Source organism: Gymnoscopelus braueri, assembly GCF_963280865.1.
Source record: "Gymnoscopelus braueri genome assembly, chromosome: 24".
NCBI lineage: Eukaryota > Metazoa > Chordata > Actinopteri > Myctophiformes > Myctophidae > Gymnoscopelus > Gymnoscopelus braueri.
Genome location: NC_137626.1, coordinates 31,547,377 through 31,571,368, shown reverse-complemented (window position 1 = coordinate 31,571,368; position 23,992 = coordinate 31,547,377). Strand labels below are relative to the sequence as shown.

Here is a 23,992-nt window from a genome sequence, read left to right as displayed (position 1 = left end):
AGAATGGAGAATATATGTTTTCTTATTTTCAACAAATGCTTCCATTTTGTTAACCACTAAACCCCTCTGTACTTAGTAATAGCTGATCTACAAGCTCTCAAGGCGTTGCGTGAGCTTGTAGATCGTTTATTTTTTGGAGAATGTTCTGGACTTTAAGGCTAAGTAGTTAACTACAGTTTAAAACAGTGTGTGTGTGTGTGTGTGTGTGTGTGTGTGTGTGTGTGTGTGTGTGTCTGTGTCTGTGTCTGTGTGTGTGTGTGTGTGTGTGTGTGTGTGTGTGTGTGTGTGTGTGTGTGTGTGTGTGTGTGAGTGTGTGTGTGCGCGTCTGTGCGCGCGTGTGTAAATGTTGTGTTTTGGGGTACGTTGTAAATATTTCTCGATAAGATTATTGTTGACTCTGTTGTTCTCAAGCCAAGTCCATCTTTACTGTTTGAAAGAGTTGGATAAGTTGTTTTCATGAATATAATTTGTGTTGATTGTTTTCAAAATATTTTTACTAGTCCATACCCAGGGGTGTGCGCAGTTAAAAGTATTTGCAGACTTTGGGTTGTATACAGTAGCCTATATGCTTATTTAAACTTGGGAGTTTGTTGCGGTCTTGCATGTTGCATTGATTGAACACATCTGGTGAGACAGACAATCTGTGGCTATGGGAGAGAGAGTCGTTAAGAGATCAACTTAGGATGGGCACTTTATCAAATGAAATTAATCTTTTTTGAGGCACGTGGTCCACGGACCCCCAAGTGGTCTGTGAAGCATTCACTGGGGGGCCCCTGGTTGGGGTTCACTGCGCTAAGCTGTTGTGGTAAGAGCCGTCTGTGTATTCCTCTGACTCGATAGCTACTCTCTGCCTGTAGCGCAGCGCTGATATAGACACACACGCACACGCACACACAAGGTAGATCCTCCTTCGTTGTCATAGCGAGAGAAACGTTTTTGTCCCGGCCGGCTTGTGTCGTCTCTCAGCATGAAACTACTTTAAATAATGTACTTTCTGACACATGGTGAGCTCACACATAATAAGCGCTGCGTCTGTCGTATCAATGCCCGAGTAAACAATCTACACGCTCATTGCTGTATTAGCACCGAGAGCTTCAGCCCGTAGCAAAGTCTACCTGGGGACTGGCCACTGGTTGGGACCGTGATAACAGAGTACATCCCGGGGAGAGTAACCTGGACAACAGACCCAGTGGCCGTTAACGCTGTTAGCACCAACAGCTAACAGAGTACATCCATAGAGTTAAAAATAAGTACATCCCATAGTCTGGGGGACCATGACAGCAGACCCCGTGACCGGGCATCAAGCCAGGCCACGTGTTTTTGTACATATTCAGAAATTACCCCCCAACTGTTTTTTATTTGGTGTACATTTACGTTAATTGCTTCTAGTGTTAATGATTGTGTCTTTAAATGTCCTAATGAATGGAAACAAGCCCCTAGGGCTTTTTGTGTTATCCTTTTATCAATCATCATAATCATTGTACCACTGTACTGTTTCCAAACTGTTAATAAAGTATTCAATCAATCAATTACACCCAGTGTGATGGAGCTATTTTTCCTTATCACCCATATAAAGTACCTCTAACTTTCAGAAAGGCGACATGGAAATGCAGACGGAGACAGGCAGCCATTGGGTATAATGAAATATTGTATTCTCTATTCAGACATGAGAGTATGGGAAGGTTTACATTATCAACAGGTGGCACGCATCATCGGTCGACCTTTCTCACCGGAGAGAAAGAAAAGTACAGAGTTTTACACGACCCGTTATCAGTTTGGTAACATAAACAATGACATCATAGGATGTGACAGATGAGTTTCCGGGCGAAGGTGGACTTGGATTGGATGAGAGTGATGATGATACGTCGTCGTCAGTGGTGGCCATCTTGGTTCGTTTCCGTGGCGACCACTTTCCTCCAAGCTTATTTCGACTCAAGTTCATGTTAAGTGTCCGAAGTTGGTGTGACCTAAATGTTCCTAAACAATCCGAGATTAACCTCCTAGTGTTATGGTTAACATACCAGGCTGGACCCATCAGAGCAAAACCAAGTTAGTGGCCGACTGAAAAGGAGAGAATGTTATTATGTTATGTTAGAAAGGAGCCAGCTACATGGCCTTGCATAGAGAGAGAGAGAGAATAGGAGACTAGAGAAGCACATATAACATGACTGAATTATAGGCCAATATGACACCATTATATTAATTTGACTGGTTAGATCTATTATCAATATTGTCCACAAAAATAACTCTATCACTGTGCCTATTCCCAACTCTGTTTGATGAGTATTGGTATTCAGACGGTACTACTCTATTTGATGTTTGTGCGTGCTCAGGCGGTACTACTCTATTTGCTGTGTGGGCGTTGGTATTCAGGTGGTACTACTCTATTTGATATGTGGGCGCTGGTATTGCTGTGTGGACACCAAGGGTGCAGCTTCCTACTCTGAAATTGAGTCCAAGTGAGTTCAATTGACAGTTCAAATGAATGGCCTGTAGTTTCGCTGTTTTACCCCTGCTGGTGTCAGAAAGAATTTCTCTCAATGCAAAGTGATTTGATTTTCTTACCTTAATAAACATTGTCATAAATACTATATGCTTCCAGTCGCTAGTTGTCTCCGCCGTAGGTGGAGAATATGTTTTCGCTTCGTCCCGCCGTGTGTGAGCAAACATTGTTAGCCAAGCTAACATTGGTCAAGCTCCACGTGACACGTGTCAATATGTTGACACCAATGCTTTTGATTGGCTAGAGGGACGCATGACGAAATAAAATTCTATAAATAGGTGTGTCACATCAAAAAGCCTCTGCTTTTTGAAGTGAGGTAAGACAGGATCAATCAGTCTTGATTGGAACAGTACCTTCCAGTCCAAATCACCCGTCCGTGCGTGTGTGTGTCCCTCTGAGAACACCTAACATTGGTCAAGCAAAGGCGCAGAAGGCCAAAGCTAAGAAAGCATACTCATCTACAACAGGGACATCAGGCAGTCTCCTCCACAGTTGCCCCTGTCAGCCTCACAGCTGAAGAGCTGGAGGAGGAACAGCAGAAGGTTCAAGAAGAAGAAGAATCGTATCCAGAAGGCTTTCCGTCGTACGTCGCTCGTTCCTCTGGGCAGAGACAGAATCTACAAACAATACTGTTTTTTCCCTTCCACCTGTGCTCTGTTTGTGGAGGATGATTACTTTGGGCTGACGGAGGACATGCTGGAACCCCACCCTGCATCTCTACAGGATGAACAGATGGAGGATGAAGGACAGCAGGACACACAGATGGACACCATACATAGCCCCACCTGTATCCCTGCCAGTTGCCTGCCCGCCCCAACCAATGGGCCTTCTACAGCTCGGTGGAGGAGGTGGAGCAGCTGATGGAGGCATTGAACCCGCGAGGTCACAGAGAGAGCAGCCTCAAGGAGACGCTACACCAGGAGAAAGACAGAATCACACAGATACTGAACAACACTGCTGCTGTCAAATATAATTATAAAACCAAGGCCCCAGAATCCCTTGCTACAGCTGAGAGTTTCGTGGAGAGCCGACTCAGAGATATGCTGTTGGACATTGAGGAAAGAATCTACGAAGGAAATCTGGAAACGCTGAAGATAACGGAGAGAGAGACATGGAGATCAGCATTGGAGAGAGGACAATATGAACTGCTGGCTGCTGATGGCAGAAAGAACGGAGAGATGAATGGTGGAGAGGAGATGGAGGTGGATGACTCTCAGCCAGTGAACAGTACCGTCCACTGCCTTGCTCATGCCCTGTTTCAGATAGAACAGGAAATCGAACGCAGGTTCCTCCAAGTTCCTCTGGGCGGCGAGGAGTCCAAGAAAGACAAGAAGAACGGTAAACAGGAAGAAAAAATGACGACCCGTCCAGTGACAATGGCAGTGCCAGTGGTAAGATGGTTTTGGTTTTTGATGGTTTTACATTATGTAGCACTAGAGAAAACTGACATAGATCAAACACACCAATCAACTGCTGAAACTGTTCAAGACAATGAAGATGAAGAAGACAAACAAGCATTTGAACAAACCAGTCAATTACAACGACTCCCATATGACACATTGCTTCAAGAAGAACATCTTTTAGATGCAGACACTACATATTCAGTCGCCCCTGCAGAACACCAAAAACTCAGGGTTACGGATGTAACCCCGGTTTCTTTAGAATTCGGAGTAACATACTCACTATGGGATATCAGCGCCCCCTGGCGTTGATGCAGAGCTACATACCATAAACTCCCGGGCCATTCATTGGCTGAGAAGGGTATGTCACGTGTCCGGTAGACCGGAAGAGGTATAAAACCTCTTGCGTGACGTGGCTCATCCTCTTTAACACGCTTCCTGCATGCAGATGCACACAAACAGGGGTGTTAGGTGAGTATGTTACTCCGAATTCTAAAGAAACCGGGGTTACATCCGTAACCCTGAGTTTCTTGTCAATTCTCCGTAACATACTCACTATGGGATACATAAACCCCCCTGGGGCTTATAGCCATACCGAATCTCAGGTCCGCACGCCCCCTAGCCATAAGGCCCCGTCCCCCTGGACGTGACCTTCGGCCTCACGGGCGCCCCAGCCCTCCGGGCCGGGGTGCGGTATATAATTGAAAGAAAAGGACCCTGACAGACCAAGTCTGCCTATTCATCTAATGAACAGACACAAGTCTGACCCATAAGTGAAAACAAGGAAACAGGGCCTCCTCCCCTGGAAACCTACCAACGGTGGTTCCGAGGGGACTCAAGAGAAGGAAGGTAGAGAAGGGAAAAAAGGCGGGTTACACAAAGACCTGCCTAACCTCCCCTACCCTAAGTAGAGACAGCCGCTATGTCCAGTACAGCGTGCGCCACTGACGCCGCTGCCACATCCAGGCTGTAGAAAGCCGCAAAAGTCGATGGAGACGACCAGTTTGCGGCCGCGCACACCTCCTGGACCGACATTTCCCTGGAGAGGGCCCAGGAAGTAGCCACGCCTCTAGTAGAGTGAGCCTTCAGTCCTTCCGGAACTGGAGCGCCACTACTGACGTAGGCCAGCCTAATGGCATCCACACTCCATCTAGAAAGCGTCGCCTTAGTCACTGCCTTCCTCCGACCATCTGGGCCGAAGGAGACAAAAAGTTGCGACGACGACCGGCCGACCGCCGTCCTCTGGCAGTAGAGCTTCAACGCCCTCACTGGGCAGAGACAGTGCAGCCGCCTATCCTCTGCCGAAGCGAAAGGAGGCGGATGACAAACTATCAGCTCAACCGGTGTCTGGGTCACCATTCCGTTCTTGGGAACAAACGCCATGTCGGGCTTAACCAAACCCTGCTGTCGTCTCCCAAGAACCTCATGCACTCCGAACTTACTGAGAGCGCATGTATGTCGCTGACCCGTGTAGCTGTAGTGAAAACAACCACAAGAACCGTTTCGAGACTAACGATCTCCAGATCCATAGAGTGAAAAGGCTCGAACGGTGGGAGGCAAAGCGCCCCCAGCACCACCGCCAGGTCCCAGGCCGGGAACAGAGGCCTAGAGACCGGCCTGGCCCGCCTGGCACCGTTCATAAAACTACGCACCAGCGGATGTCGGCCAACCGTCATGTCATCGAAACCCACGTGACAAGCGGAAATGGCCGCCTGGTACACCTTAACCGTCGAGAAACCCAGACCTTGGTTCAATTTGTCCTGCAAGAACATGAGGATGCTGCGTACCGAGGCCCGGAAGGCCTCAACCGGCGGTGACTGACCCAGACACCATGACACGAACAGGTTCCACCTGTCGTCGTACGCAGACCTCGTGGAAAGGGCCCTCGCCCCCTGGATGGTAGCTACCACCTCAGGGGGCAGGCCATAAGAAGTCAAGGTCTCCCCCTCACGGGCCAAGCCCACCGGTCTAGGTCCTGAGGTCGCTTGTGGAAAATTCCGACCCCTGCCTGCCGTAGCAGATCTCTGATCGGGGGGAGGGCCCAGGGCTCGTTGTAGAGGAGAGGATTATTCCTAACCTCCATGCGCCCCACGCCAGTGCCACTAGTGGCACTGACAGTCCGTGGAGTCTGACAAGTTGAGAGGACCAACTCCAGTGACGGGAATGCATAAAGCAGTTCAGTCGGCCAACCTGGCCCAGATCTGGCTTGTTATCTCCGGAGGAGAGGCCAATCTGCGTACCAAAAAATGCCCCTGGACAACAGAGTCGCTCCACTGTTCAGGAGGCCCGGTACCTGTGAGGCTCTGGTTGACGTAAGGCGCGCGTCGCACCACAGCGTCAGATCGCCAGCTAGCCTGTCCAACACTGGAGAGGCCAGGCCTCCCTGCTTTTTGGCATAGCACACGGTCGTGGTGTTGTCGGTTCCGATCAGGACATGACAACCTCAGGTGGACGGGGCTCCAAGAGCCCACATCCACCTCCGGGGAAAAAAGGTCACACGTGGGGCTTGTCCAAACGAAACAGGTGTAAGGCCGAAGTCATGAGACCCGTCGCCTGCACGCATAGCCTGTATGTGACTTGTCGCCTCACGCGAGAAGACCCTAGGCCGAAACGCCGTCTATCCCGCCCGGGACAGACGCGCCGTGAGCCTGGTCTAGCCCAGCGAGATCCCCTATGAAGGTGGTCTGCTGAGACGGACCAAGACGCTCGACGGACGGTGACGGTGAAAAACCCCTCGACGTCAAGTGGGGAAACGGCCACGTCTGTGTGCCGCGCCACCTCCTGACTGTGGTGGATAGAAAGGAACGTGGAAATAAGCATTGAAAACAATGCTGGTCCACCCATCTCCTTACCGCACCGTCCGCAGAGAGGGTCATACACCAGTACAACCACAGTGTGTTGTTGTTGATCAGGGGAGCTGACCAGTACAACCACAGTGTGTCACTGCTGTACTGAAAAAACCCCTACACACACAGTGTACCACTGAAGAACCGGGATAGTAAAACAGTTCCGGACTGCAAACTCTCCAACAAGCTGCCTCAGCAAGCGAGTCAGGAGGGGCTCTGATGTCACCCAGTGCGGACAACGCACACGTTTCCAACTGGACCGGTGATGTCGCCACGTGATCCAGCGGACCCGCACATGCGGGGCCGTTAGAGACCGTGGAAGGGTAGCGGTGGAAGGTGGCCACCGTGGTGTTGCTTTAGCGGGGCTGGCTATGTGCTGCACCAAAAAACAACACTGCAATGTGTTGTTGTTAGTGAGGCCAGTTAGCCGCCAATCGAAGCAACAGTAGCCTGACTGGAGGTTCTGCAAACCTAGCAGCTAACAAGCTAGTCAAGGCTAAATCACCATGAGCCAAGAAACGTTGAGATCCGTTTCCAAGGGAACCGGTTTCTTGTGTGTGCGTCGCCATGGGGACCAAAGACGCTACTACTGGTGCTAGCAGCGCTAACCCTGTGTGCGTTGCCATGGGGACCAGCGACGCTGCCACTGCCGCCAGCGGTGCTAACCCTGAGGTGACCGCCCGAGGCAGTAGAGGTACTAACGGTCCGTTAGGACCCGGCGGGGTCACGTGACCGGTCACGGAGACCTTGCCTGACGTCAGCATCCGGTTTGTCCGCCAGCGCAGCCTGTCTGTTTCCATGGAAACCAACGGCGCTGTCACTCTGACAAACGGGGCCGTCCGAAGTAAGCCTACCTTGGCCGTCGCCCTCTCGTCTGAGCCCAAAGGCTCCGGACGGAGCGTCGACAAAGTCGTCCTCCCCTTAGGGAGTGCTTTGTCGCTCGTTAGTGGCGAACGAGGCCTGTAGTCCGTGAGGCGGTACGGCAAAGGGGGCATCTGTCCCTCCAAAATGGCGGAGACAGAGGTCCGCTCTTTGACCCAAGTATTTATTGAGACCCTTCAGATTCAGAATGGGTCGTACCCCCCCCCCCCCCTTCTTTTCCACCAGAAAATATTACGAATAGAAAACCAGTTGGTTCCGATTCATAGATAGTTCTCTGACTATGTTACTCCGAATTCTAAGGAAACCGGGGTTACAACGTAACCTTGCGTTTCTTGACAAATTCTTCGTAACATACTCACTATGGAGAGAGAGTGAACCCCCTCTCTCAGAGACATGGTTGCCGTATCCTCTGCATGAGAGGAACAACACCGTGTCCGACATAGGAGATTATATGCCTAAGAGCACGTGGAAAACACACCAGTACAACCACAATGTGTTGTTGCGGATCAGGGGAGTTGATCAGTGTGTCACTGCTGTACTGAAAAACCCTGTACACACACAGTGTAACGCTGATGTACTGGGATAGTAAACAGAAGTATCGGAAGTAATCCTTTAATAGCGCCCATGCTCAAGAGGAAGGAAACTTCCTCCCTCAGAGTATTGGCTGCTGGGCCCCTTGCACGGGAAAACAATACTTTTTCTGTCACGGGGGGTTTTTGTGGAGAAATGCAGCCTGAAACCCTTTAGTATTGTGAGCAATACCTAAGCATTCGGCTTGCAAACCTCCATTGCTTCACACACCGAGCGAGTGGCTTGGACGATGACGTCACCGGCCGCTCGGAGAGTGGGAGCGTTGCCATGGGGACCGTTGCCATGGGGACCAGTGACGCTGCCACTGCCGCCGGCGGTGCTAACCCTCGGGCCAACGGAGGACTCGGAGGAGTCACGAGACTGGCCACGGGGAAAAACCCCGGCGTCAGAATTAAGCCCAAAGATATATACAGTGAAAACTATATATATATCAATGATTAATCCTACCTTGGCCGTCGCCAGAGTGTAGAAGAGAGAGTAACGTCACGCTTCGATCTCGCCGCAAAGCGGGCCTCTATGGGCTATAGTTCCAACATTGGAACTATCTCATTGACGTAGACAGAGCACTTCCGCATTCCATTCTCACAATGGGATCGACGCTACTGTCATTACTCTCATCCTAACTTACTCTGGCCGCCGCCATCTTGTCGACAAAGTCGTCCTCCCTAGGAGGTGCTTTGTCGCCCTCCAGCGGCGAACGTGAGGCGGTACGGCCAAGGGGTCATGCCTGACCGAAGTACTTCCGGTTCACAGTGGTGCGTGGGCACTTCCTGTGGGACGGAAGCCTGTGAGGCGACAAAACCTTCCTCCCCGTAGGGGATGCTTTGTCGCTCGTTAAAGGCGAACGTGGCCTGCAAATCATGAGGCGGTACGGCCAAGGGGTCATGTCTGACCGAAGTACTTCCGGTTCACAGTGGTGCGTGGGCACTTCCTGTGGGACGGAAGCCCGTGAGGCGACAAAACCTTCCTCCCCGTAGGGGATGCTTTGTCGCTCGTTAAAGGCGAATGTGGCCTGCAAAACATGAGGCGGTACGGCCAAGGGGTCATGTCTGACCGAAGTACTTCCGGTTCACAGTGGTGCGTGAGCACTTCCTGTGGGACGGAAGGCAAAAACCGGCGTGACCCCATTCCACTGGCGCATTTGCGCCCTCTGGCGGACAGGGGTGATGTGGGTTTTTATATTACCTTCATATGATGTTATCCAACAATGTCTAGAACATCGGAACTCTGGTGTTCTAGACAGTGTGGGCTTATGTAATTGAGAACGTTGATACATTACATGCACGGATATCATCCCATCAATGTCTGGGATACCGGAGTTCGGGCATCACAGACATTGTGGACTTATACACAGAGAGCATTGGAGCAGAGAAGGCCGCTTGCAGGGGACTCCATTGCTCCGCTGCTCTTTCAGATGTTATCCAACAATGTCTAGAACACCGGGACTCGGGTGTTCTAGACAGTGTGGGCTTATGTAATTGAGAACGTTGATACATTTACATTACATGCACAGATATTAGCCCATCAATGTCTGGGATACCGGAGTTCGGGCATCACAGACATTTTGGGCTTATATACAGAGAGCATTGGAGCAGAGAAGCCCGCGGTAGGGGACTCCACTGCTCCGCTGCACTCAAGCCACGTGAAAGAACGAGATCGTTTGTAACATGTAACACATTTATTTCTTTGGCAGAAAAAAAATGTGTACTTTTAAACACACATTCGTTTTCATTAAACATGGCCTTCTGGCAGTCGAGGAGCCGTCCATCTTGTCCATCGAGTAAGGTCTTCAGAAGCCCCCGAGGTTTGCTCGATACACAGAGTGAGAAGGCTAACAAGCTGGTGTTATCCTAGCGAGGCAAGCTAGGCTAGGACAACGCTGTTAATAACCTGTTGCATGGGTGTTAAGCCAACAAAACACTGCCTGACTAAGGCGACGTTAACCTAGCGAAGCAGCTAACGTAGCTAGTCTGGGCTAACTCACTCACGAGCTTCTGCCTCGTTCTCCCCTCGCCTATGCCGCCGTCGCCGGAGCCCCTTCGTTGTCTCCTGGCGACGCACCGCTGGCCCGGTACGCTTGCTGTGGCAGCGGAGTAGACGGCTGGGAAGAGGGGGAGGAAGTGCCGCTAGGTAGATGCACCTGGGTGGCTTCTCCCAGACACGGTGCTAGCGGCTGCTGCAGTGCTGCGTAGCACGGCTTGTGTAGCAGCCTGGAGGTGCTGCGAGCGGGGGCTAACGCCGCTCGCAGCCGGGACTGCCGGAGGGCCCATTGTGGACTGTGAGCGCACGTGGTGGGCCCCACCACCCACGTTCCCTGGGCCGTGTTGCTGGATCCGCGACGACCGGGGACGAGACGTCGCTGCCTCCCGCAGCCAGGGCGCTGCCCTGGCTAAGCGGCTATCGAGGTGCAGCGTGGAGAACAGCGCAGTCCTCGCAGCGTCCCGGTGCATCTTGGAAATGCCCCGGCCCCGTAGAGACCGAGGCACGAGATGCAGAAACCACGAGGGTCATCCCCGGCGATCATCAAGCGGCAGAGCAGCAATACGCAGGGACGTGGAACCTCCATCTCGAGCTAACCTGTTAGCTTTCAGCCGCAAGGCTAAGAGCGCGGAAAACTCAAAGGAGGAAAACTTGCTTTAGCAGTAAAAGAAAGAAAGAGAAGATAGCCGCGGGAGCGGAAATAATAAAACTTTTTTTTTTTTTTTTAATAGGAGGAAAACCCGTTGGTTAGTACAAGTACCACCGAGAGGGCTAAAGCTGGTTTCTGTCCTGATCAAAGTTACGTTTGTTATTATTAAGGTATGTCTTGAGCTGTTGCATCTGCCATGCAGAGAAGCGAAAGAGGATGAGCCACGTCACGCAAGAGGTTTTATACCTCTTCCGGTCTACCGGACACGTGACATACCCTTCTCAGCCAATGAATGGCCCGGGAGTTTATGGTATGTAGCTCTGCATCAACGCCAGGGGGCGCTGATATCCCATAGTGAGTATGTTACGGAGAATTGACAAGAAACCACGCGCATTCTACCAAGACGACCCGTTCTACCAAGACGACCCGTGCTATTAAAATAGCACGGGTCTGCTGGCGGAGACTTGTGCTCCGAGGAGCACATTTTCTAGTTTAAAGTCTTCTTTCAATCATCATGATATGCGTTTTGGTAAATTATGGTCCCATTTATTTTAAAATTGACGATAAAGTAGGTTATGCTCTAGGAGGGGCGGGATGATTTGATTGACGAGCTACACAACCAATAGCATTCATTCCCCGCCCCTGCTCTTGATTGACAAGCTACCCAACCAATAGCATTCATTTAGGCATTGATTTACGGTTGCTATTTCCGGTTGCTTTTTTGTACATATTAAAGATGGCAGATTTCAAATAGCCAATTTCACTTTGTCCATTCATTTTTACAGTCTATGGTGGGCACTGGTATTCAGGGGCCGGCGGTACTACTCTATTTGATGCTTGGGGGCTGGTATTCAGGCGGTACTACTCTCTTTGATGTATGGGTGCTGGAATTCAGACGGTACTACTCTATTTTGTGTATGCACTGGTATGCAGGCGGTACTACTCTATTTGATGTGTGGGCGCTGGTGTGCACGTGCGCAATGCTGGCTTGTGTGTGTGGATGTCTTTAAGTGGCACATGTGTTGCAGTTGTACTGTGCCTCCTGTATGTGTTTAATGTTTTTATATTTTGGTTGCCTGTGGTCATGTCCACTGATCAGAGGCAGTACATGCTGATCCCAGTTGTCGTCCCAGCACTGCCTTTTGCTGGTGCGGAGGTTTTTCCTGAAAATGCCCAGTCTGCCCTCAGTACTGGGGAACTCGGACATAAGGGACTTCAGCTGCTGAGCGAGTTCCTGAAAGTCTTCGAAGATCAGTCCATTCTCCTCATGCTTTACCAGCTCGTGTAAACAGTTGAAGCGGATGGCACAGACAGGCAGGCAGCAGCCAAACATGTCCACCACCTTCATGGGCAAATCCAGACCACTGGAGGACGTGTGGAGACAGACGCCCAGGTCAGCTGAACCTAATAAGACAGGGTAGTCCTCTGCCTCCAGCCAGGGAGTACAGATCTTCACGTGTTCAAAGACTAGAGTGTCTATCAGTTTTCTGTAATACTCCTTCTGTGGGCCCTTCCCTGTGATAACGCAGACCAAAGATGGCAGGGAAGTTCCATTTCTAATAAAGCCTTCGTACTTTTCAAGAGCCTTCAGAAGAATAGAGAAGTCTTCATCCTCCGTCCAACTGGTGCTGCTGAGCAATAGTGCAGGTCGGTCTGGGGTCAGGGTTACAGTGTCATCTGCAAGGTTGCGACCCGTGAAGGCTGTCCTCTCCATCAACCCTTCCACATGCTTGACACCGCTAGGCTGAAACTGAGGATAGCTCTTGGCTAGTCTCACAAAGAGCTTATGCTGGAGATTGACTCGAGTCTCTTTGAATATGGAAGGAGGATTGTCGTACAAAGTTGTTGCCTTGATTCCCCAGTTCTTCAGCAAGTCATCTTTCATGGCGTTGGTAACACAGAGGTGGTGGGTGGCCAGGGGGCCAAAGAAGTGCTCGTACCACTTCGCCAGTCTGACAATAGGGTGTTTCTGTCCATGGGAGAGCGCCATGATGGTGTAGCCATAGTTGTGCCAATCGATGATAAATGTGCTTCCACGTACAATGCACACCAGACACACCACAGCAATGCTAGGCAAGCCTGGGGGATTCTGCATAAGAATATGTGATTGTAAGTCCATATCCATCAGCACATGGAAAATCTGTAGTGACTGAAGAATGACCTTTGTCACATATGTAATGATTCTGGGTCCTACTCGCATGCCATTCACTTCTGCAATAGGGACTATCCTTATTCTCTCATTTAGAAGTATGTTCCGATGAGGTTTGGTACCTAAAATCCCCACAAAGTTGACATTGTATCCATGTCTACTGAGGGACAGGGAGTGGTACTGCATGCGAGGACTGCGTCCAATGTCCCCCAGGACGAGGACGCAGACCCGCCGGTCACATTGAGCGTCCCGTTTCCACGTTTCTCGAAAGAACCGATAGCTGCACACGGCATTAACAGTCAATGACACCAGTGACCATGTCACACTAATGCTGCTTAAACAAAGGCCTGCAGCAAGGCTTACAATTAGTAAATAAATATATACATATCTGGGTAAAGATGTGTACACACAAAAGTGTGCCATTGTTGTTCCATGTCACCCTTCACAGACTTTAAAGGTTTCCAGAGTATTGGTTTGACGTCATGCTGAGCATGAACTGTTGCCCAAATAAGGACTTTTTCATCTTCATGTGGTCAGCCTGTGACGTCTATGACCTATCTATGTCGTATGACTCCAAATTTGAACAAGGTTTCAGCCCGATTCAAGCCCCTTTGACTTCCATTATAAAATTGGTTAAATTACAAATATAAAAATTATGTGAAAAAGATGTGTGGGCTACTAGGTTGGCCTACTGGCAGCATGCACACGAAAATTGCCATTGATTCCGGCGGTTTGCCAGATTTGCTCTGGACAAACATACGGCCTGACACACAGACAGACAGGCCAATCAACTTAGAACTCCTACAGACCCAAGCCGTAATAAAAACTAAAACAAAATAAAACCAAAACGGCATTCAAACTAAGAATCCTGAGCAGCTGCTCAAAATGTTACTTGCGTCAGTTGCGTGGCACTCAGGTAGCGCAGGTATAAGTACCTGCCCACGGCCGCGGTGTGTATGGGTTTGAATCCACTGCGGTGCATCCGGCTTGGCCGCGCATCTATACCAACACATTTCTCCTTCGGGCTGGGGCAGTGACTGTCAGCGAGGCATGGTGAGTGGGAGGAGTAGGATGCAGGTGCTACATCCTACCGGTGTGGCCTCTTCTTCACTGGTAGGTGAGCCAGTAGGGTACAACAGCAGTGGCAAGTGGCAACACACAGAAATGTGTGTGGGGAGGAATTAACTGGCACGACTAAATTGGGGAGAAACATTTTACTAAACTAAAGAGAAACTGAAGTGAAAGTTGCTCATTCAAATCTGTACTTGAGTTAAAGTACTGGAGTACTTTAACTCAAGTGCTATACACTGAAAGCAGCAATTAGCCTAATTTAAGGAATAGATGAACAAACTAGGAGCATAAGTACGGAGCCCCGGAGCGGCCATTAACAGAAAAAAATTATAACTTGTGGCCTTGAATTAGTATCTCGTTCCCGAAGTTAATTCGAGCGCACAAATTAACCAAAACCTGTGAACAAGATAGTAATTTGAGGGAATTAGACATTAATTTGAGGGCACGTGATACTAATTTGAGGACACAATTTATTTATTTTTCTGTCAATGGCCAATCCGGGGCTCTGTACCTTATGGCCTAAGTTGGAAAAAAAAAATCATATCCTTAAAATAATTACTGAAAACATTGCCAGAAATACTGTGCACTTCACTCTACTTGAATGGCATGCGTAGTGATTTAAATTACACCGTGGATGTGATATTGTCTAATCTCACACTGGTAGTGTAAAAGAGGGTGTATATTTTTAAACCCTGTGTATAGGAAATCCTACAGTATGTGCTCACACCTGTGGAACATCAATGGGCAGCGCTATGGTGTAGTGGTGAAATAATCAAATATGTGAATCTGATGGATTTCCTCTTCCCTACAGCAGTGGTTCTCAACCTTTTCAGGCTGTGAACACGCCCCACCCTGACAAGCAATTGGAATTGTAAGGAGGAATTACATTTAGTTTGACTCGGTTCCACAGATATTGTGAAAATAGCAGATCTACAAGATCACAATGCCTCGCAACGCGAGGCGTTGTGAGCTTGTAGATCTGTTATTTTCAAAATGATTGTCTCTTTCTTATATTATTTGACAATAGTCAAATAATATAGAATAGTTTGTTGATTACTTTTGATACAGTAATGTTTTTATATTCAGGCATTAAAAAAGGTCTTAAAAGTCCTTAAACTGTCACTTCACTGTCACCTGGTGACCCCCCCAAAATCAAGTGGGGACCACTTCTCTACAGGCCAGCAACAAGCCAATAGTATAGTATGGACAATGTGAAGTAGTACCCAACACCAACAGTAGGGGGGGCAGCAATACCCCACAACGGGCTTCTTTTCAGCACGAAGAAACACCTATGAGAAACACAGAGAAAGAAGTTTTGCCTGCTTTAGGCATCGTCGTACGACGGTGTCCCGCCGCGAACATATTAGCCCAATCTACAAGCCCACAACGCGTCGCGGATGCCACGCGTTGTGGGCTTGTAGATTGGCAGAAGATTCCGGGTAGCAACCTATTGTCGATGGTAGCAACGCGCGCTGCTGATCGTCATAAACAGCGTTGCCATGTCCGCTTATTATAAGTGACTTTGGGCTTCTTTTTCTGTAAATATTGGTTAGTTACAGCCTGTAACTTACAGGTTGCTGTTTTCTTGGGCTTGTTTCTAAAGTGTAGTTGCTTATTTAGGCTCGTTTCCTAATGTTGTTTAAACGAGTCCGAGTGGTTCTCGTTCTCGTTATGTATTTTTCCACGGACCCCCATCTGAAAAAAGAATTGTGCCATCAGGGACCCCCATACCAGATTTGTGTTAAAATGTTTAAAAACCCTTTTCCCAAGATTGTTTTGAAAATAGAAGATTTACAAGCACACAAGAGCTTGTAGATCTGCTATTTTCAAATAGCCGACGCAGGTTTAAAGTGCTCACCTAAGCCCTAAGTTGCTTATTTTAGGCTTGTTTTCATAGAACTGGCTGCTTGTTTCTCTCGCGAAAGCGAAACCTGGCAACACTGGATAGAGGGTAAACAACAGCGCCGTGGCTACCAGCAGCATGCACTTACTAGAGAGATATGATCCATTATTAAAACTCATAAAACTCATTTATTAACAAGTCACAACGCTCTGCTGTCCTGTCTGTCAGACGTTCTTCATTTTAGAAGCTTTTAGAATATGGATTTAGACACAAGGGTAACGTATTTGTTCTTTGTTTTTTATTAACCAAACTTACACACATTTATAGTTTTCACTGCACTAGAATGGCTGGGATCTTACATACATTTCATGTAATCCAAATATGTATTTGTGTATTAATATGTATTTATGTACTAGAATGGCTGGGATCTACATACATTTCATGTATTCCAAATATGTATGTGGATTACATAATGTATGTAAGATCACAGCCATTCTAGGGCTAAAGTTGGCTGTAAACATCTTTACTGCAGCTGTACAATTGGCTACATCATGTTAAATGTTGTTGACGATATTATTGTTGTCTTAGAGATCAAGACTATCGTAGATTTAACCGATTTAGACATTTTTCATCTACGATAGTCTTGATCTAAGGCTAATATATTGCTTATTTTGTTTTCAACTTGCACAGAGTAACGTTGCACGGCGGAGGGAGCTGCCACCTCTTCCACAGGTAAATATCTCTATGACTGCAGTGTTTTAAACAGTGGTGGAAGAAAGTATTCACATTTTTTACTTGAGTAAAAGTATCAATACTGCAAAGTGTAGAAATACTCTGTTACAAGTAAAAGTCTGGTATTCAGAATTTACTTTGGTAAAAGTGCATAAGTATTGGTATCAAAATGTACTTAAAGCACCTAAAGTAAGAAAGTACTCATTATGCAGACTGTCCCATTTCACAAGTTTTAAAATGTGTAACAGATCTTTTGAAAATAGCAGATCTACAAGCTCTCAATGCATTGCATCCCAGTACATCGTGAGCTTGTAGATCGGCTATTTTCAAATGAAATGTATATAGGGCTGAAGTGGGTAATGTATGTTTTGTAATAATAATCAAAATCTTCAAAGTAACTAGTAATTCAAGTTTTCAAATAATTGTAGTGTAGTAAAAGTACAGTATTTGCCTGAGATGTACTAGTCTGGAGTAGAAGTAAAAATACTGAAAACTGGAATTACTCTAGTAAAGTAAAAAATACCTCACAATTGTACTTAAGTACCGTACTTAAGTAAATGTACTTGGTTACACCACTGGTTTTAAAGCTTTACAGTTTGGTAGAGTAGCCTGCATGTGCAGTGGTTCGAGGTCAGAATCAGAATCAACTTCATTGTCACATCACAGCAGGTTTACAGGTGTAAAGCAATGGGTGAAATCAGTTTTGTTGTATTTGTTATTTCCATAAGAGAGAAAGGGAAGAAGAAGAGGGGGCAAGGGGGAAGAGAGATCAATACAAAACAAACAAATTATATACATATTATTTACACATGTAGATAATTTGTCACAGGTGACGTGGTCTCCCTACTTTTCCATTGAGACATGAGACCCTGGTGTTGGGTACTACTAGGGCACCTACTTGTTGACAAGTAATACTGCCTGAAGCTCATGCGCCTCATAATATCTCCCCTGGACAAGGCAAGCAGGGGTTCCTTTCTTGGTTGAGTTTTAATTTGCAGTGTTTATGTAATCAATTGACTTGATTAAATTAATTTCCTAGGTCGGTGGGCCCTCAAAACATATACAGTCAGCATTGTTGATTTAAATATTTAAACTGCGATAAATGTCTGATCTTAAGTACACACAGTAAAACCCTGAGTGTTAATTCAACTGTGAGAGTGTACAAGATTGTTACATTTTGTACACTCTGAGAGTTATAAATGGATGAATTAACACAAGGTCTCAGTCACCTACAGTATGCGTGCCATAGATAGGCCTAATCCTCAATCCTTGTCAGATGTAATATAGCCACAGATTTAGCATGGGGGATTATCACGGCATCTGAGATGTTCATATCATGTCACCTGACTGGGTCGAATGGCTAAGAAACCAACGGTAAGGCTTCAGATCCACTGATGGTTTATGTCCGGTTGTTTTTATGATCATGAGACATTTCTATAAGTGTGTGCTGTAGAGCAGTGGTTCCCAAACCTTTTAGCTTGAGACTCAAAAGAGAAATAAGACACTCTCTCTCACTCTCTCACTATCTCATTATCTCTCTTTTCTATCTCTCTCTCTCCTCAGCAAGGACAGCGGGCACTTCCTGCCATGCCATAGTAAGTGGGAAATTAATCACCAACTATATATTTGTTTTACTTAGTCTGTAGCTGCTAATAATCATATTTCATACAGGCACTTTGTCACTTCAGGTTACGAATTGTCATCATGGCTGGTTCAACTTTAGAATTGATCAACCACTGTCTGGGTAATGAATTTAGCCAATCAACTATAACTTAACCATTTCAGCCGTACATACTTTGTCGTACGACAGATGGCAATGCAGCTCACAATGGCTCACAACGCGACAACACGTGGTATCGTGACGTGTTGTGAGCTTTTAGATTGGCTATTTTAGCTATTTTCAAGCTCAAATGTGCTGGTCGGGTAGAGAATCGTTACCTCTGAATGGTGTTATTGGTACACTTGCCAGATTGTCTAATGCTACTGTACGTCTTCTGCTTTTTTTGTTACATGATACGTGGACATATGAAGTCAAGAAACTGTTGGTAAGTATCCTATGAAATACATTAAATGCATCCATTACATTTGTTTTGAAGCATGTGGTTTCATTCATACTTGTTTTACTTTGAATATGTTGTGCAGAAGATGCTCCAGTAATCAAATCCAGGAAGAAAAAAGTCAGAAGGGAGACGCAGACCAATGGACGTGGTAGTTTAGAAGGTAGGTCTCTCTCTCACAAACACAAGAAGAAATCAAAACAAGGTTACAAAGTGCTTTACATAAAACTAAAATAAAAATAAAATGAGTAATGGAATAGACATGTATATATAAAAGTGCAGTGAGAAATAACTTTTACATTAATGGCGTTATTGTTAGACTCACATTCTGTCCAAAGTGACCTTTTCCCCCTGGGGTTATTTTCGTAGAGACTTTTCAGATATGTTTAGATGTTTTAGAGTCATGTGCTCTAAAACGCAACAATACCATCACTTTGACAAAAGATTACCAAAGAGCTATATTTCTTTGTGTGTTGGATAACCTGTCTCAAGCAAGCAATCGTACTGAAATGAACGGAATCCAGTAGCTTCCCCTAAAATCACACAAAAACACGGTGTGCTTTGGAAAATTGTTAATAGTAATGTTAAGTATACCAGGATTCGTAGTCTAGTGCTGAAATGTCATATAAAAAACACGGTGAAGCAGCATTCTGCTTCTACGGGCTGACTGCTTGGAATAAACTCCCAGTATACCTAAGACAGGCCCCCTCTGTAGATAGCTTTAAAGCACAGCTCAAGACTTATTTCTTCACTCTTGCTTTTTGTTGATCCTTTTTTCCTATATCGCTGTGTTGTTATTTATGTCTTCACTGTTTGCTTGATTCACTACCTTTTTACTAGTGCATTATTATAAAGCACTTTCGCTTTATTTTATTTTCTGTCTTTCACCCTGTAAAGCACTTTGAGCTGCATTTATGTCATAGAAAGGTGCTATATAAATAAATGTTATTATTGTTAATGGAATACCCGTTAAGTGTCCTACACACCTCTACTTGTTTGTGTGTAGAGCCTGGGTTGGAGATGGGAGGCCTGGACAACTCCAGGACGTCTGAGTTCAAGGAGACGCCGACCTCTGACCCTGTGAATGAAGGACACCAGAGAAGGAAAAGGAAGAAGAAAGTTCAAACCATAGGTTTAAATCATATCTATGTATATATATTCTGTCTGTCTGTCTGTCTGTCTGTCTGTCTGTCTGTCTGTCTGTCTGTCTTATCTTTGGTTTGTTTTTGCAGATTTGGAAGACGACCAGGCGGACCTGGTGAACGAAGAGGGGCCGGAGCAGAACACAGATGGGGACGAAATTGTCAAAAAAACTAAGAAGAAGAAGTGGGTGTTCATCATGCAGACAGCAGAGCATCATCAAAGCTATAACTATCCTCTACACTGAGCATCTATGTTTTCTACAAATTACAAAAGCAGAGACATCCTGTAATCATCAAACCTGTCAAAACCCCAACATGTCAACTTTTTGACTACATTTCTTTTTTCTTTTTACTCTGAACATAAAGACATTTACTGGCTGATTGACTGACAAAATTCAGTGAAATATAATACATTGGAATGGGGTTCCTTTATTTGTGATGAAACACACACACACACACACACACACACACACACACACACACACACACACACACACACACACACACACACACACACACACACACACACACACACACACACACACACACACACACACACACACACACAATCAAAATGTTCAAGCTAAAGACAGGAAGGGATCAATAAAAGCATCTGACAATGTCTCTTTACGTCTTCCAAACCAGGAAGTCAAAAGTCACTGAGTCGCAGCTGCCCGCCGAGCTCGACGTAGAAGCGGATGAAATCATCACGGATGACCCGTCGTCAATCCCCCAGCATTCCCTGTTCTCGGCCCCCCAGGGCGAGAGCAAGCCGGTGGGGAAGGTGTTTGTAGAGCGGACAAGTGAGTGATGTCATGAAATCTGTCTTCTATCTAGGAATCTTTGTGTGACTGTCCTCGGTATATGCCAGAATATGGAGATCACTGATGTTATATTACTGAGGAGCCTTCAAGTATTCTGATAACAGGTACTGCACTAGTAATGCAGACCTTAGTTCGTTCAATTTGAGCTCATTTTCAAGATGGAACAACATCACACTGTATTGTACTGATGAATTTAGACTTGATTGATAAAATCACTGACTGCTATATTTTATTTTGTGTGTGCGTTCATCTGCAGAGCGTTTTCAGGCTTCAGAGCGTTATGACAGGGGGAAGACTAGTGACCAGTCAGACAACTTCATGGAATTCCAGCCCCAGTCTCTCTATAACACCAGAGACGTGGCACTCAGAGTACACAGAGGGTTCAGGTGTGTGTGTGTGTTTGTGTGTGCGTGCGTGTGCGTGTGCACACATTTTTCTTTGCTCCAGTTTTGTCTCCATCATTATCTGAGTGTGTCACTGTTCAGACAAGAAGCACATGCGTATCTGTAGACAGACGGAATGAAAAACACTCCTCTCCTCTCTTCTCCAGGGATCTAGGGGTGTTCTGTCATGGGTTCCTGGCTGGCTACGCAGTGTGGAACACTATAGTAGTCTACGTCTTGGCTGGTTCTGAGCTTACCGCTCTCTCCAACCTGTTAGAACAGTACCACAGCCTGGCGTATCCATCGCAGTCTTTGCTCTACATGCTGCTGGCAATTAGCACTGTGGCTGCCTTCGACAGGTACAGTACGCTCTCCTACACACGCTGAAACTAGCTGACCTGCAAGCTCACAAAGTGTCACATCGCGATGCGACTGTACATCAATTTGCTAATGATGTCTTCGTAGAAGAGGGTAATATCCCAAACTAACAGTTTGGGATAAATTATTATCTTGCATTCCTAACTGTCTCTGAAAATTCTGATTATGCTACAATGCGAGGACATAACGAAATTGTTAGATAGTCCATTGCTTGAAAAGAGATGTGTGTGCTTGTAGTCACACACATTGTTGGAAAATAAAATAGAATACTGTGTTCTCTGTTCAGGATGAACCTGGCTAAAGGCTCCTCAGCTCTGCGTGAGTTCGTCACACTGGACCCTGTGGCGCTTGCATCATTCTGTGAGTCTTTAATTCACATTCATTTTAACACGCATACATTCTAGCCATGGTGCAGGACAAAAACACGTGACAGGATCAAACAGGAAAGTCCCGCAACCTCCACGGTGCATCCGGTGTTCCAATAAATTCAATTGGCCGTGTTTGTGGTGGGAGGGAAGCCAGAAGGGGAGGGCGATCTTTGTCACTGCACGAGTGACTCCTTCACGGTTGGTCACGGGTGCATGTCAGCAGGGGCGTTGAACTGTGAGGAATAGTGTTCCTCCACGAGCTACAGTACGTCCTCCCCCTGAAGCTCCTTCCTGGCAGGTGAAAAGAAGCAGCGGGCGATTCCATGAGTATCATAGGAGGCATGTGGTTTCAATATGCCTCCTGCCATATGGTCTTGGTGCTGGTTGGTCCTATAGGAATGATCCCTATGACCAAGACCAACCAGTAGGGGTCATAAGTGACAACATTACACAAGTGTGTAGGCCCAGGGACATCAGGGAATTGGCATAACAATTAAAATGGGGGTAATGTAAAATGGGGGTAAGAAAAAAAATAGTTTTTCTTTCTCACAACAGCTGCTAAATTTTTTGACCATTCTGCTCGTCTCCATACAGCTTACACTTACTGTCTCCCTCTGTTTGTCTGTCTGTCTGTCTGTCCGCCTACCCGCCTACACTGTAACCTACAGTATATTCCTCGGCTCTGGTCCTGTCTCTCAGCCAGCAGATGACCAGCGACCGTATCAACCTCTACCAAAGCCCCAATGTAACTCTGTGGTGAGTCAAGTCAAATCGAATGATCAAATCAAATCTATGTCCCGATAAATAAAGTGCTTTTAACTGGTGAGTTCAGTTCTACCTTGTATATGTTATTGAATGTGATTCTGATGTTATCTCAGAACAGATTTTGAAGCCATTTTGACTGTCTCCTCTCCCCTGTCTCAGGCCTTCAGGCTCGGAGCATCATTTCCTTCACCCCTGGCTAACGGTCAACCTGGTGGTGGCATTGCTGGTCGGCCTCGCCTGGATTCTCATCGCCACCCGGCCTGATATAGACCACACCGAGGGTGAGACGCACACGCACACGCACACGCACACGCACACGCACACGCACACGCACACACACACACACACACACACACACACACACACACACACACACGTTTGTATTTCTATTTTTGTGAGGACATTTTGGGAAGTCAATTTAACGAATGGCATTTTTACAATTCTTTTGCCCCTTTTCACCCTAATCAGGCATAAGCTCAACCCTAACCCCTAAACCTAACCTCTAAATGTCTATCCTAACCCTAACCCCAACTAATTGTAATTGTAAGCCTATCTCTAAAAGTCTTATTTAACCATAAAACAACAATTGTTCTGGTGAATACCAGGCCAATTGGCCTCACGTGTCTATTTCTCAAACTGTACTACACTTGTGGGGACATTTGGCACTCACAAGTGTAGTAATACAAGTGCGTGCACACACACACACAGATTTAATAATTCATTTATGTCCACTTCACATAAGAGATACAATACAATGCTGTAAAAAAAAAGTACAGTCAGTAAATCTTGGACAAGTACCCACACAACCTTCAGGGGTACAAGTAACAGCATCTTCACCATATTTGGCGTGCGCGCGCACACACACACACACACACACACACACACACACACACACACACACACTCTGCAAATAGAACGAATGTACCATTCACCACTCTTTCTGTGTTATGTTTTCAGGGTACCTCATGGCGATGGAGATTAAACCACCTGAATTAGAGGACAAAAACGAAGTGACTGCCTGAGAAAAAAGCGACTGTTGATTACTAGCAATTCCACATTTCACATTGCACATACTTTTGTACTATTTACCAGTGAACATGAAATGTACATGTTTTTGCGGTACATTATTTTTGTATTTTAATGAAATTTGTTGTATATAACGTTCAGTTTTGGAAATATAAGATTTTATCCAACTGCAGTGGTGTGCTTCTTTCTTATATTCCATGGAGCTCAACAGTGAGATTCCCGAAGTAAACGTTCCATTTCTGTCCTCCGTAGAGGATTTCATTATCAGCTACAATCCAATGTAGACTTACCACTGGGATCCTGGTTGTAAAATTATGCTATATGCTCCTGTAGAAACCACACAGTACTCTAGTTTTAAAAACATTAGTTTAAGTTTAACTCGTGATCTCACAGAGAAATACTC

General features: G+C 46.4%; 3 protein-coding genes across 4 annotated transcripts in view; 2 read left to right on the top strand and 1 right to left on the bottom strand.

Moving 5' to 3' along the window:
- The window catches only part of LOC308080323 (class I histocompatibility antigen, F10 alpha chain-like), an 11,084-nt gene extending 9,550 nt beyond the window's left edge, over positions 1 to 1,534 (top strand). For both annotated transcript variants that reach the window (XM_080422132.1, XM_080422131.1), the window contains exon 8: positions 1 to 1,534. This exon is cut by the window's left edge. The gene's annotated coding sequence lies outside the window, so the exon portion shown is untranslated.
- Positions 1,535 to 11,857: 10,323 nt separating this feature from the next.
- Positions 11,858 to 13,982, bottom strand: LOC308080586 (chitobiosyldiphosphodolichol beta-mannosyltransferase-like; the record flags this gene model as incomplete). Its single annotated transcript, XM_080422479.1, has 2 exons — positions 11,858 to 13,280; positions 13,936 to 13,982. 2 exons carry the CDS (start codon positions 13,980 to 13,982, stop codon positions 11,858 to 11,860), a joined length of 1,470 nt encoding a protein of 489 aa, XP_080278605.1.
- A 2,056-nt stretch (positions 13,983 to 16,038) lies between these two features.
- Positions 16,039 to 23,655, top strand: tmem237b (transmembrane protein 237b). Its single transcript, XM_080422478.1, has 14 exons — positions 16,039 to 16,189; positions 16,605 to 16,646; positions 18,210 to 18,241; positions 18,678 to 18,691; positions 18,789 to 18,866; positions 19,710 to 19,835; positions 19,936 to 20,029; positions 20,491 to 20,648; positions 20,926 to 21,055; positions 21,220 to 21,411; positions 21,717 to 21,790; positions 22,467 to 22,554; positions 22,723 to 22,844; positions 23,521 to 23,655. The coding sequence occupies exons 1-14, from the start codon at positions 16,172 to 16,174 to the stop codon at positions 23,583 to 23,585; spliced, it is 1,233 nt and encodes a 410-aa protein (XP_080278604.1). The 5' UTR covers positions 16,039 to 16,171; the 3' UTR covers positions 23,586 to 23,655.
- Positions 23,656 to 23,992: the final 337 nt, after the last annotated feature.